The sequence below is a fragment of the Copadichromis virginalis genome, linkage group LG18 (genome assembly GCF_057382275.1).
Source record: "Copadichromis virginalis isolate Kocher_CV1m ecotype Utaka linkage group LG18, C_Virginalis_male_GT1.1, whole genome shotgun sequence".
Taxonomy (NCBI): Eukaryota; Metazoa; Chordata; class Actinopteri; order Cichliformes; family Cichlidae; genus Copadichromis; species Copadichromis virginalis.
In genome coordinates, this window is record NC_140635.1 from 14,715,860 (window position 1) to 14,730,732 (window position 14,873).

The 14,873-nt window shown below is 38.6% G+C and overlaps 1 protein-coding gene across 1 annotated transcript; it reads right to left on the reverse strand.

Annotated features, from left to right (window-relative positions):
* Nucleotides 1-8,170: 8,170 nt before the first annotated feature.
* On the reverse strand, nt 8,171-14,873 carry tmem236 (transmembrane protein 236). Its single transcript, XM_085438024.1, has 4 exons — nt 13,027-14,873; nt 12,367-12,439; nt 11,382-11,505; nt 8,171-9,145 (listed from the first exon to the last, which is right to left on the reverse strand). The coding sequence occupies exons 1-4, from the start codon at nt 13,278-13,280 to the stop codon at nt 8,517-8,519; spliced, it is 1,080 nt and encodes a 359-aa protein (XP_085294150.1). The 5' UTR covers nt 13,281-14,873; the 3' UTR covers nt 8,171-8,516.

Below are 14,873 nucleotides of genomic sequence, written 5' to 3' on the forward strand. Positions count from 1 at the left end.
ATTCGGCTAGCGCAGGAGACACACAGCCTGAATTCAAATGCGCTTCCAGCCTCTCCGATTTACAAAACCTCACCCCTCCCTAAACACCACCCCCCAACTTTCCTCCTCCCCGCCATCTCTCTCTGTTATCTGTTTTTTTCCTCTCACTCTATCGTATTATCCTCTTTTCTTTCCACAATATCCTCTCTCTGTCTCTCTTTCTTTGCCATTGCTTCCTTTTGTGTCATTTTCCCTCCGATGTCAGGGTTTTTCCATGTTATCTTGAGACTGGGCTTAGAAGGTACAGGAAATTACTCTGTTTCCATTTGTGACAAAATATGAAGACTTTACAATTAAGTTTTAAAAAAACTCACTGAAATCAAGAGAGGAAAATCTGTGTATTTATCCGTACTATTACCATCCATTTCCACTTTAGACAAGATTTTAGCAAGTGTCAAGTGCTCAAGTGACATCAGCATGCAAAAACAAGTGTGGAAGATCCTTGATGGGAACTGCAACATTTGCATAAACTCATAAATAAAACTTACTGCTGATGGTACAGTCCAAATATAGACAAAACCCCCCCAAACTTAAAAGATTTAAATCTTTTATGATTTACTAATGAATGTGAGTTAAGCCAGTAAAAATGCAAAACAGTGTACCATGCTAATATAAATACATCTTTATACAGGTATTTATCCATGTTTTCTAACAACCCATTGCATTGTGGGAGCAAAAAACCCAAAAGGCAGAAAAAACACTGCACACTGACATGTTTCATTTTGATCTTGGACTCTACCTGATGAAATATCAAGACTTATATTTTTAATTAAAATCACAACGACAAAAAACAAAAACAGAATAATCATATTTAGAACATTTTGTTTTGAAAGAGTCGGTTTAGTCAGAAGTATTTTTGAGTCTGAGCTTTATATTTAACATGTGAACAGTCGGGCACAGTTTGATCAGTTTGTTCCTGCCAGTTTTTAACCTCAGGCAGTCTAACAGTGGGTGATATGACTAAATACTAAGGTTAGCTGCTTGCGTCTCTCAAGACTGTTGGTTTGTTGGTTGGTTATATACTGCAAATAATTTTGACTGCTTACAGATATAAGCAGGAATAGTTTGGGGTACTATCACAAGTTTTGTAATGTGTTAATTAAACTACAGCTAAGAATCACAAGATAACCCAGCCCTCATGACTGGGAATTACTCCATATGAGTAAGCAAGTGCAATTTTATTTGTATAGTACCTTTCAAGAAAAAAATCACAAAGTGCTTCACAGAAGCTAAAACATTAAACAATAAAAACAAAAAAATAACCAAAAGCAAGTTTAAAAGGATGAGACCAGTCCAGAGATCTCAAACTCAAAGGGGAGTCTGGGGGCCTCTGTCACCTTTCGTTTTCAGCCTCATATGATGGACAGCCAGCAAGCCCTGATCACATGACCTCAGGGACCTGTTGGGGATTAACGGATGTAAAAGATCTCTGATGTATGGTGGTGCTTTACCATGCAGAGCACTGAATGTCAAAGTCATGATCTTAAAGTGGACTCTGAATTTAATAGGGAGCCAGTGCAGCTTGATCAGCAGAGGTGTGATATGCGAGTACTTGGAAGACTTGGTCAGAAGCCCAGCACCAGCATTCTGGACAACCTGCAGACATTCCAAGGAGGCCTTACATAAACAAGAAAACAAAGAATTACAATAGTCCAAATGAGATGAAACAAATGCATGTAACAATTTCCAGTTCAAAGCGTGACACAATGGGACTCAGCAATATTTCTCAATGAGCAAACCAGAGATTTAACGTGAGTGTCCAAAGTCAGAGCTTATTAGACATTTACCAGGCTTCACGCAAAAGCCAGGCTAAAGTCCAAAGTTTTCATTCATTCTTTGAGATTAAAATGCAAAGAGCAGATTCATCGCTCTTAGTTTACAGTCTTAATTGTTAACTTGAAAATGACAAACTGTGTTGATCCATTCTTTGAATTATTTTGGTTTAGCAGCAGTGGAAATTGATAAATAATCAACCTGACATTGTACGATACATGGGAGATACACCAAGATACACCAATTCAGGGCTGGTCTTACCTAAATTCAGGGCAGATGGGGGACACAAAACTAATCCATTTATTCCATATTTTGTAGAATTTGTCTTTCCGAATTTTTAAAAAGAATGTCAATTTTTCCATTTTAAATATTTCAAAAACCACATTAAACCAATCCTCAAGTGTTGGCGGAGTTGGATTTAACCACTTTATATGTACCTAATGTAGTTTTTGTAAATAAGTTAAACATGCTGCATTATGTAACACATTGTCAAGCCAATGAGTTAATTTTATTTTTTTGCTATCAGAATGTAAAACAAAAGGACTAAGAAAAAGGGTTTTGGTTTTTTTTTGTTTTTTTTTATTTTCCTTTTCTCTTTTTTTGACTAAATAATGTCAATGCACTCTATTGTAACAAGTCCCTTTTTTTTCTTCAATAAAAATATAATTAAAAAAAAAAGGAAATTGATAAATACTCACTCATAGCACATTTAACAATGGTAAAATTAATGCAGTTTAACACAATCCACACAGTGTAATCGCCACGGGCTAAAGATGGAAAAGTGGTCAGCATCAGAAAGGGAGGAAATATAACTGGCTATGCAGCTAGCTTACGCCCTTGTTGTGTAGCTGCGCTGAGCAGGATTTTTCTTTCCACAGCTTCAACAAAGATTTAGGGTAAAATAGGAACTTCTTTATTTGCAGTTTGTGCATCAGAAACTAGTCAATAAAGGAAAGTCTTTGGATATAGTTTTGAGAGACATTTGCAGATAGTAAAGTAAGATATGAATGGAACTATTTGAAATTCCAGTTTTTCTTGATTGCTTCATTGCTTGGCTGTTTTGGCACAGCGAGGATTCTCTGAATCTTTGTGTCCATTTTCTTAGCGACTTATTCAGTTCAGGGTTTCAGAGGGATGGCACCTATACTAGCTGGAGCCTATATTACTGGGTAAGAGGCAGGGTACAAACTGGACACGTCACCAGTCTATCACACCCTCACATTAACATCTTTTGATACTTTAGGCTCACCAGTTAACCTGATATGTATGTTTCTGGACACTGGATTAAGAACCCACAGGCACAGAGAAACTGTATAGACCTGTGGCGTCAAAGTAACTGTGATTCATCCTCTAAATGCATCTATAAAATTAAATTAAACATAATTAAAAATCATAAATGAATATGTCTTTACATTGTACAACCAAAAAAATCACCATTTTAGAGGCAGTATGAAAAAAAACTTTCCATGTATACTATCTGGACCACATATTTCTTCGAGCAGAAGATTATTTCCTCCTGTTATAAGGAAATTGGACTTTCAAGCCAGACAAAACTACTTAACAAAAACTATTTTCACTGTGCTGAATATGAATTTTAAAATGCCAGAATTATTGCAAAGCCTCTCTCTCAGCAGACTTGATGGGTTAATTTGATGGCAGATAAATAAATAAATAAATGAAAGCCTGCCTCAGAGAACTCTCCATCCATGAATGTGGATCTTAGTCTCTTATTGCAAGGCTGTTGTGTTTTTGCTTTGATCATTTCGAGCATTTAACCAATGTCACAAGGGAAAGAAAAAGTGCTCTCCATCCTGCCAACATGACGTATTGCAACATGGTCATAATCACTCGAGCTGCACTAATGCCTTCTTGCAGATTATAATATGAATCATTAAAGAGTAGGCTGATGGTGGCTATGGGGAAATTAAGGGAAGATAATTTTAGTTTCCATACCGGTAAATGAAAGCAGGCCAGCTATGGTCCCTCACTGTGAATCCAAGCTGCTTGTCTATTGCCCTGTCATTTGTACATCATTAATAACACCTTCAACAAATCTTCTCTCTTAGTGTGGCAACAGATTTACAGCTCAGATTTATCAGCAGCAATTCAGCTGAATCCATTCATTTCTTCCTTTCTTCACTCGAGAATAGTTGCTGGTTTGAAAATTCCCTTAAACAATTAGTCCTGCAGCCCCGGCTCATGCATCAGAGGAACAAAGACCAAATGCACCATGGGTATAATTCTGTCAGGTTTGTCCGGTTGGAGGACTGCCGATTACAGTAAACACCAACAACAGCTCTCTGTTGTGTCACAACAACAGATACACACAGAAACATGCACACATGCATATCAAGGTTCCAGTCCACTGAGTTATACAGCCATAGAACCATATAAACTACCGCTATGCCTTCATGCTATAAACAAAAGAAGAGGGGAAATGCTAATTTGTGACATCCAAGGACAGAAGAGGCAGCACATAAAATCCAAGACTTTTCGACTTCTTAGTTTTTTTGCATTTTTTTCCACACTTAATTGTTTCAGATCATCAAATACATTTATGTTATCCAAAGATAACTTGAGTAAATACAAAATGCATTTTTTAAAATCAGAATTTTATTTATTAATGGAAAAAGCTATCCCCACCTCCACTGTTAAATGTACTAGCCACACCCAGGCCTGATAGCTGCCAGATCACTTAAATAGGCCCAGAAGGACGCCCTTGCCTGCCTTGCCTCAGTTAAGGTCAGAGTTCATGATTCAATATATAAAAAGGCTGAACAAAAATGGGATCCATAGACAGAGGTGGGAAGTAACAAAGTGCAAATACCTCCTTACCGTACTTAAGCATAATTTCCAGGTATCTGTACTCAACTTGAGTACTTTTTTACTTTTACTTCCTACATTTTTAAACAAATATCTGTATTTTTAAAACAGGCTTGTTTCTTTTGCTTTAACGCATTTGGGTCGAGCCTCCAAACATCAAACCAAGCCTAAACAGAAACACATGAAAGGCAATCCTGTTCATTTCTTTATCACCAGAGGATGGTGCATAGTCGGAGGCTAAAAGAGGAATGGGGGGGGGGGGTTGTTGTTTTTGCCACAACACCCGAATTATTGCAGGTGTCTGTACGTTGCGGTAATTCAGCATCTAGCTAGTCCTGACTTTTTTAAAGGGAGTGACTTTTTTAAGTGGCCGGTAATTTCAAATGTAACGTTTCTATCAGCTCAACAACCATCAGCAAACACACAAACTGTTTGTGTGTAGCTTGTTACACAGTGTGTTGCTAGCTAAAGGTCCAGCTGCTGTATTTCACAGGGAGAGAAAAGAAAGAGCTTCACTCAGAGATGGAGAAAGATAAGAAAGAGGACAGAAGAGGAAGAAGAAAGGCTAGATTTAAAGGTAAGGATGCTCAGTGAGATTTGATAAACTTGGAAATTTAAAGCTTATGTGTAAGTCCTCATGCTTTTAAATGTTTAAATGTCATTTTTTCATATTGTGAAACATGCTGCAAATCAAACTGAAGTAGACTAACTGCTACTTAAAGGTTGCATTAAAATCCTCTGTAGGTTAGTGCAGGATAAACACATTAGTTTGCTCAGCTGTGATAAATTTAAAGTAAAGAATAGTGTGTGAGTTGTGCACAGTGGCTGTGGTTTCATTGTCAGAGTTAGGTAAGTGTAGCAGAGATTCATTTGAATTTTAGCCCATGATGCTAAGATCCACTCCAATACAATTAGTATGGATGCTGATTAAACATCCACAGTATTGTTCTTCTACTTCTCATCTTCAGTACATTTCTTGTACGCTATCTCCTTTAACACTGTTCAACTTAGAAAAAACATTCAACCACCATTAGATTCCTCTTCTTTTAGACATGTGTGCTTGTATTTTTCTCATTTTTAACTTTTATATATTTTTTAAATTATTCAACTTTATTCAACAAAAATTTACAGTGTATTTTCAATGGGAGAATTCAAATTCTCATTCAACTTACTCCTCTTTCAACTCTAACTACTTCCACATACATTGACCGACAGACACCATTCAAACTGTAAAATGAAGCCACGACATTGAACTATTCAGGTTGTATTTATCTTTTTAATATCTTTTATACTTTTTCTTCAGTTCCAGTCACCGTTTCTGAGTTTATAATGGGTGTGTATGGGACGCAATGTTGGAGGTTAGAGTGAGACAGCTCAACTGCTTGAGTGGGAGCAGGGGAAAAATTGATCTTAAAAGTTTAAACTGCTGCTGCTGTGTCCACAGTGTTTGGTGTACAGCCATCATTTTACTCTCAAAAGGTAGCCATCGTTGTTCCCTTTCATCCAATGTTATTGTTATTGTAATGGATGTTATGGTTCTTTCATAAATGCCACCAATGCACAGCCTCCTCATGGAACTCTTCCACAGAGTCCAGTGATATTATTTTCTCATTATGCTAATATAGCAACTAGGTTCACAGTTAGCTTTGCACAAAAATAGAAACATCCTCGAAAGAGCTCATTTTTACTTTCTTACTCTGAGTACATTTTAGTACTTTTTTACTTGAGTAAATAAGTTGAATCAGTACTTTAACTTTTACTGGAGTGTTTTTTAACAGCAGTATTTATACTTCTATTTAAGTACTTTGCCAACTCTCCAATAGGAGAGTTCCAAGGAGAAAACTGTTGCTGACTAAAAAGAACACAAAGGCTTGTGTAACATTTGCCAAGAACCATATTGATGATTCCCAAAACTTATGGTAAAATATTCTTTGGCCCTTTTTGAATTCAAAGCTGTTTTAGATAACGCTTCAAATAAGTGTGCAAATAATTACCCACAGGCATATTGAAATGGCTGCCAAGTGGCAAGACGTTCTTCAGGAGGAAGTTAATCTGTGTGGTCTGTGTGGATATTTCTGCCAGATGAGGATAATAGCTGTAGCCTAGAAGGACTCATCAAAGATTTTGTGGACCATGAAAATGATTATCACATGCTGTGATCTCCACGATTATTAAATCCCAACAAAATCAAATGCTCAAACAATGTTTAGAAGCACAGCATATCTTTTGGAAGAATGGTGTTTATCTTTTTGGAAGCTCTTGATAGCCCAGATACTTGTTAAGATGTTTTACTTTTTGCCTTTAACAAACTAACCATCTGTTTATGAGAATTCTTGATTGGATGCCCTGTGGCACTAATTATCTGACCATTACTGCCACACAATTTCTTGAGACAAATTCCCAAAGATTGAGCAGTAAGCCACTTCATCTGAACAAACAAGATATTTTATAAAGGATGTCCAGGTGAGTATGCTGTATAATAAAACTGTACTTATCGAGCAAAGACAAAGCATCAGCTCTTAAATCACAAGTTTAATTACCTTGTCTGAAATCATCATGCTTATCACCTACTTGACACACCCAGAAAGTTTACCGAACAGTTATTTATTTCTAAGTTAACTTACCTTCATTTGTTTATTTGTTGCATTTTTGAGTGGGTTGTCCATCCATGTTCTTGCACTAATCTAATTCTGGGTTGTGAGGGGAGCTGAAGAATATCTCACTTGTAGCAGGGCCAAATACACCTGGACAAGTCACCAATCTGTCGCAGGGCTAACACCATACAGACAGTCAGTCATGCCCATGTTCACACCAGTAGTCACTTTAGGATCACCAATTAAGCAGCTATAAAACCAGCTCCTAGTTTAAATTTGGGAGATAAACACTCTCTTAAGCTTATGCTTAAAAATGTCATTATAGTTAGAGCTGGACTGAACCAATAGGCTTGGGCAGCTTGGGGGCTTCCCATGATGAACTTCTTTACTTGTCTATTTTAACTCTATTTTCACTTTTATATACCACTACTGTATTTAATGATTAGCAGTTATTACACTCTGGTGCTCTCTCCATAGTTTGCTTTTTGTCCTGTTTCACTTTGCTCTCTTCTCTTTCTCCTCACCTCCAACCAGGCAGATGGCCGCCCCGCCCTGAGCCTGGTTCTGCTGGAGGTTTCTTCCTGTTAAAAGGGAGTTTTATCTTCCCACTGTCGCCAAGTCCTTGTTCATAAGGGGTCATATATTTGTTGGGGTTTTTTCTATAATATTGGTCTTTACTTTACAATATAAAGTACCTTGGGTTGACTGTTTTGGGAATTGGGACTATATGAGTAAATTTGAATTGAAATGAATCTCTTTGGGCCTCACAATGAAAATTACACTTTGAATTCACTTCAGAATCATGTGTTCTTCATCTGATATAGCGCATCAAACCACTGTCAATCCACCTAACTTTGTCTCCTTTAACAAATAAATAAAATCAGATTAGCTTTGAAGTATTTACAGAATATACACCAGTGTCAACATAAAGGATTGTTTTTCAAGGTTTTATTCAAAAGAAATGTAAACAAATTTAGAGTTAAAATACAAAACTAAGCAGATAAACATTTGCACCAATAAATATATTTTAATCAATATGAGAGTTGGCTTACTTTATACTTCCATCTGTACACCTGTTTTTTAAACAAAATTCGGAATGATTTTTGCACTTTGGTTTGAATGTCCTTTTAATGCATTAGAAGCCAGAAAAATTCAAACATGCTGCTCGCCATCATCAGCACCAGCATCTTGTTGATTTGATGCTGCTCTCCACACATGAAGACCAACTGTCGAAATACTCACAGTCCAAGTGGCTTTTTCATCAACAACAGAATGTGCCACTCCTCCTCAAAACAGGCTGTGATGTCTAAAAATTTTCAGCCTGGTCAGAAATGTGAAATAGATAAAAGCTAGGCTTACCAGGACATTTTTTAATGGGTATAAGAAGGGTGTTACAAAGCCAAACACAGCAATCAGAGCAACCCGCAAAACAAAGAAAGGGAAGTCCTGAAGAGCAAATCCAGCAGAAGACAACAAGGGGTTGTGAGGTGTGATAATCATACGAAGAGTAGAGAGGAAGGCGAGGATGTAGACTGGGAACACCCAGCCTGAGTAGAACACTGAGGGCAGTCCTGCCACTCTCACCATCTCCACAGTGTCAAACCAGAAAAGGAAACTATCCACAAATATTTCTGACCTTCCGTCCCTTTTCCACAGGATGCTCGGGCGACCCGAGTACGACAGAGGGCGTGAGGTTGAGGAGTACAAGTAGGCAGTGCTGGTGATTCGTGTTCTTGGTGGTGAGTTGGCAACATCGTGGAATCTGTTAGAGGGACTGCCATTTTTGGCCTCTGGTTGGCCTTGGGTCACACCGTTCTGGCCTTCTTCAGGATTCATCTGGCTTGATACGGTGGTCACTGGTTCCATGTGGGTGAGGACAGGGCCGGATATGTCAAAGTCTGAATCTAAGCTGTCTGCTATAAATGACAAAACCAAATTTTTCTGTATAAGTTAGGTTATCCGAAAGACTAGCTAATAACAAGAGAACTTGTCTTTTTTTAAATCATTTTTTAAAAATAAGAGAAGAAAAATCATCTTTAGCATAGGTAACGACAATCATGTGACGGGGTAAGGTGGTTAGTGTTAGGTTTTACTGTAGACTGTAAGGTCCAGCTTCCATGAATCAGGCTTCTTACTGTACATTTAGCAGATACATGATTTGAATTTGGAGAATTTGTCATCTTGGTCAATGTTTTGTGCTCTTGTGTTCTCCAGCTGTTTAGGTGGGTTGTATTCACTGGTTAGAAAATGCACAGGAAGTCTATGACCAAAGTCCCAAAAACTTGACTCTGTTCATCTGGATGTAGAGTTTTCAGTGGTAGAAACATTTTCAAGTATCACTCATTCAAGTGTTTCTTCTGTCTCAGCTGACTGCAGGTTTCCCCAACCTTATAAATCGAGTCAAGTCACTTGGTGACGAAACATTTCTCCCACTGAAAATGCTATGTCTAGATAAACAGAATCAGGCACTGACGCAATGTAGCAGTGGTACAGGGATGTATTAGGGAGAGCTGGAAAATTTTGCAGCTGACTAAACAGCTAAATTAGGAAGGGTGTGTTTATTATCATCCTCTTTGGCTCTTGGCCAAGGCGGTTGGACTTTTTCTCCTCTCCTCTCCCCCTTATCTTCCCTGCTTAGCCTCTTGTATCCTTGTCTAGTCTTGTGTATTTTTGTATTACTTTTCCCTGGAACACTCTCTCACAGTCTGTTCTCAAAAACCTAAAGAGGAATTATGGATTTGATCATCTGGTCCCTGAATGCAATTGACACCCTTCTCTCAACGAGAAGTCTGGGCTCGGGTGAGCCTGAGTGCTGAAGATATCTACCTATTCGGAACCATGATAACAGGGTTCTTGCTGATCGGAGCTGGCTTGGCCCTGACTTATCGAAGATTAAAGCAAGTGGAATCGGCTGTTCAAAACCCCACAAGGCTGCCCGCTGGGATTGAATCAATGGGACTAATGGTGAGTTCTCAAAATTGGCTCATTGAGCGCAGCACGGATAAGATCTTGGAGAAGCTTACGGCTGCCGTGAACACTCAGAATAAGACCTCTGAGCGAAAATTGGATTACATCTTGGAGAAGTTCTCAGAATCTGCTCTTTGAGCACAAGAATGACAACATCACGGAGCGCAAGTTTGATAACATCATGGAGAAGCTCACGGCTCTCCAACAGGAGATTGAGAGACCAGTGTCGGACTGTTAGAACTGCTTTGAAATTCACATGAGTTGTTCGCACTAAAGTAAAAACCACCATCACTTCATGCGGCTACCACTTCGGCGCCAGCTGTGATCTCAAGGCTGGAGCTGAACAAAAACACCCTGATAACAGACTGTGCTTAGACTGTTCTTCCTATCCTACACAAGGCCACCTGGGTTGGCTGGAAGACTGTTTACTTAGCCTAGCAGGGCGAAGGACACTGTCTCAGCTGAACTCTGGACACACACACACACACACACACCCATACACACTGATACACACTCATTCCCCCTCCCTTTCCAAACGCCTTCGATGCTTGTCCCCTCCCGGGGAAGATGGCGGTCGACTGGACCAGCGCAGACATGCTGCAGGACCGGATGCGCTGTCTACACTGGCTCTCTCTTACCCTTTACCCGCCCCTGTTGCTTGTCTTGTGTTTCTATGGTGTATTGATAGTCATGTGCTTTTGTGCTGAGGTGTTTTTTTCTGTTATCAAACTGTTCTCCCACTAGGAGCTCAGTCTGAGTGGAGTTTTTTTTCTCCTCCTCTCACCTCATGTTATGTATTTTTGTTGTTTTTTTTCCTATCAGCCTACCTCTCTGACATGTCTTCCCAATGTGATGTTTGTGTAAAGTTTGGTCAGAAGGTTCCTTTGTAAGTGCGCATGCGCCATTAGCGTGCTGCCTGCTGTAACCCTAATTTCCTTCGGGATTAATAAAGTATTCTGATTCTGATTCTGATTTGAAATCTGATGTGAGTGAAGTGACTGATATTTCTCTGAACTAGCTTGCAGTCTGTGCTGCTTTAATGAAATAACAAACCAATAAAATAAAGTGTTACAAATAAGCGCAAAAGGTCTATGGATTCAGTTAAATAACCACTCCCGCAGAAGATGAAATGTGACGCAAAAATATTCAATAATCATAAAAGATTTGGAAGAATTCAAGCCTTACATTTTCCCATGAGTTTGCAGGGTCGAATCCTCTCAATGATATCCACCCAGATGAGGAAGAAAAGCACCAGGGAAACTGGCAACTCAGAGAAACTGTCCAGTGTCTGTCCTCTGTCCACCTGCACCTGTGTTTTCACAATAATAGAAAATACTCATAAGTGGAACAATGAATGTATTCATTCATTGTTCCACTGGTAAAGGATGGTAAAGGATAAAGTGAGGGAAAAAAATGAAACTGAGAGTCTTTGTAACATTTGTCTCCAATGAGAAAGAAGCGCCTACATTCCAAGTTTTATGAACCCATTAGGATTTACTTCCCTATCCTTGCAGATTTACATCTTTACGCCCGTAAAATAAGAAACACTGGGTGAATAAATATGAGAAACATCTTTGTGCTTATTTATGTTCTTGTTGGAACAGCAATAAAATACTAAGTGACACAGTGTAATGTAGGAATAAAAAATCTTTTCTTTTTAGGGTCGGGGATAGCATCAAACCTTAAGTTAATGGACAACCTGTTGTTTTCACTATAGGTTACTGAATAGCTCAGAGGGAGGGCAGTCTTGTGACTGGGGACCTATTTTCCCTGCCAAAGTCCTTCTCACAAATTCTTTGACAATATGGCAAAAACAATAGGTGTACAAACATGTAGTATTTACTTCATTACTATATTATTACCTAATAAAGAATACAATACAACTGTACAAGAGTACAACTTCTTGCTACCTGTAGATTGACATTGAATAAGTAAACCTCAAGAGATCATGGTGAGTCCGTGAGAAGGGATGCTTTTCTTTCTCTGTGGTGCAGTGTAGCATGTCGCTGTTCACTCAGTGAATAATTATAGTGTCTTAATACTGTGGCCTCTAATGGACTGTTTACAACAAATTCTGTATGCCTCTTCAAGGACCCTGTCAGAGCATGACTGAACAAAACATCAACAAGTGCTCCTCAGTGACAAGATCAATCAGTCTTGGTGACATTACCTTGGAGCTGGCTATTAGGATAGCAAAGCACGGTAATGTGCACAGGATGAGATATGCCATTGCTGTTGGTCTCCTGAAAAAAACACAGCTTACATTTACATAATGATCATCCCATAATGAAGAGTAACTGTTCTTTTTTTAACAAGTGCATGAGTTTATATTTAGATTTTTAATTTGTGTTTGAAAAGACTTTGAAGCAGTCTTTCAGTTTTATGCAGCTTAATAATTCTAATCTATAACACAGCAGCTACACTCAATTACAGTTGTTATCTATGCTCACTTGGTTTATATTCCCTTTTGAGAGTAAGGGAAGACTTCATTTCTAAGGCATAAATATACTTACATGATCTAAAAGGTTGTATTATTAGGGGTAGCACTTAGTAGAGAAGAGTCATTAAACTAATAATTAATAGTTAAAATAGTTGATCTGTAATTTCAGTTGCAATAAATACTACCAAATGATGAGCTGTAATACCAGACAATTTAAGACTGTAGCAGCAAATCACAGAACTGAACTAAAGTTTACTCAGTAAACTCGACTTTTCACATTTAAGATGTGATTTATTCTTTTTTTTTTTAAGGTAACACAGACTCGGTTTATGTTTATACACACAAAACGATAAGCTTGTCACTTATCACGTTCCAAAAGCCTCAACTCACCACTGCGTGACCTCTCTGATGAATCGCCGCTGCTTAATAGTCATATATCTGACAGGAGCCCACACCAGCAAGGTCACAGAGGTCACATAGGCGATAGAAGCCGCCACAACGAGCCAGTATGCTGTCTGATCCCGTCCTTTCACGTTGTATATGAGGCTGGCAAATCTCTCCATGATTACAAAGATGGGTACAATCAGTGCTGCAAACTGCAGCATCTCATACAGGATGAGCTTGACTTTCTTCCCCGAGGGCATGGTGCTGGATTACCAGTCGCTGATCTGAACTCAGAGCTTAAGACTTTAACAATCATCTCCTAAAAACGAGCCAGTGGAGACGCTGGACTCTGCACACTGACATTGCTTACACTGCACTGGAGGCTGTATTATTTTATTGCTGAGGTAATGAGGTGATCATGCTTGTCTTTTTTTTTTATGGGGGGTGACAAAGAAGAGATCTCCCATCCTATAATATCACAGGGGCAGATTACACCGAGCTATAATTGTACACACCTTCCAAAAAGGAATAGTGACATTTGTTTTTAAATGCCCATCGCAGGTGAATATGGAGGATTTTTAGGAATGTGTCATCCTGGATACTTGTGTAGTTTTGGAGAACCTCACTGCATTCCCTTATGCGAAGAGGAGATGTAGGTGGGATCCTAAAAGTGTTATCTTAAGATATTTGGTTGTTTGACCCATGTGTTGTTGTTTTTTTACAGTAATACACACATTGTTTGCAGATATAATTTTACAGTGAGTTGATGTTAAAATTTCAACCAGATAAACCTTTATAGTGAGCATAAACTATTCTTAATAGTTTCCTACTGCAGTTACAATCACAGTGACATGCTGAAAGGCTACATGCAGCAAGGCTACATGCAGCTTTGCTCAGACATGCTCAGATCTCCACCTGGTGGCAAGAAGAAGGATTTTCTAGGTTCTTGCTTTTCTCTAAAGAAAAATTACTTAGTTATGAAATACATTCTTGATATATAAAGCATTAACATTTGGAAAACCATGGATGGATTTGTGTGTGTGTGTGTGTGTGTGTGTGTGTGTGTGTGTGTGTGTGTGTGTGTGTGTGTGTGTAGCTGAAACGGAGGTATACCTTTCCATCGCTAAATTCCCAACCAGATAAAACTTAATTACTTCCTACTGCATTTAAAGAAGCCAGTTGTTGTGATTTGGCGCTGTATAAATAAAACTGAATTCAATTTAAAATCACAGTGACACGCTTACAGCCTTGCTTACACATACACCAAACTCCACCTAGTGGCAGGGAAGAGGACAATTTTCTAGTTTCTTACTGAAAGGAAATCAAACTATATAATCATTTAGTTTTTCCAAGTTTCTCAATCATGTAGGGATGATTGTAGGAGGGGTTTGGGGGGAGCTTAAGGAGTTTAAGTTTGGCTGGCCTGTCTTTGACTGGTGAGTATGATATGAATATAATATCCTGGGTGCTTGTGTAATTTTGGGAGAACTTCCTTGCATTGTGTTATGTTAAAGGCAGAGGGCATGTAGGACAGAGACTGTAAAATATTGTCTTACCTGTTGTAACAGATATGTCCATTATGTCTAATTTATATCAACCAAATAGGTATTTCTGCATGAGGAAAACTTAAGTCTCACAAACAGTAAACAATTAAACAAAATTGCTCAAAAACTTAACCATTAAAGCATCAATCATCACAGTATAAAAGTTCTTCTGTCCAGTTAGAAAGCATAACGTGTTGTTTCTTTTTCAGATCTGGCACATCTGCTTAGCATGAACCTGCTCTCATCTGTGAAGAGAACAGGGTGTCAGTGGTAAACACCAGTCAAGCTGCATGATGCTGAGCTGTGAGC

Bases quoted from the DNA above. Each gene is read 5' to 3' on its own strand.
- tmem236 (XM_085438024.1), bottom strand. From the start codon at position 13,280: ATGCCCTCGGGGAAGAAAGTCAAGCTCATCCTGTATGAGATGCTGCAG. The intron at 11,506-12,366 runs GTAATGTCACCA...GTGAAAACACAG, and splicing joins TCCTAATAGCCAGCTCCAAG to GTGCAGGTGGACAGAGGACA. The intron at 9,146-11,381 runs GTAAGGCTTGAA...TGTCATTTATAG, and splicing joins CTGCAAACTCATGGGAAAAT to CAGACAGCTTAGATTCAGAC.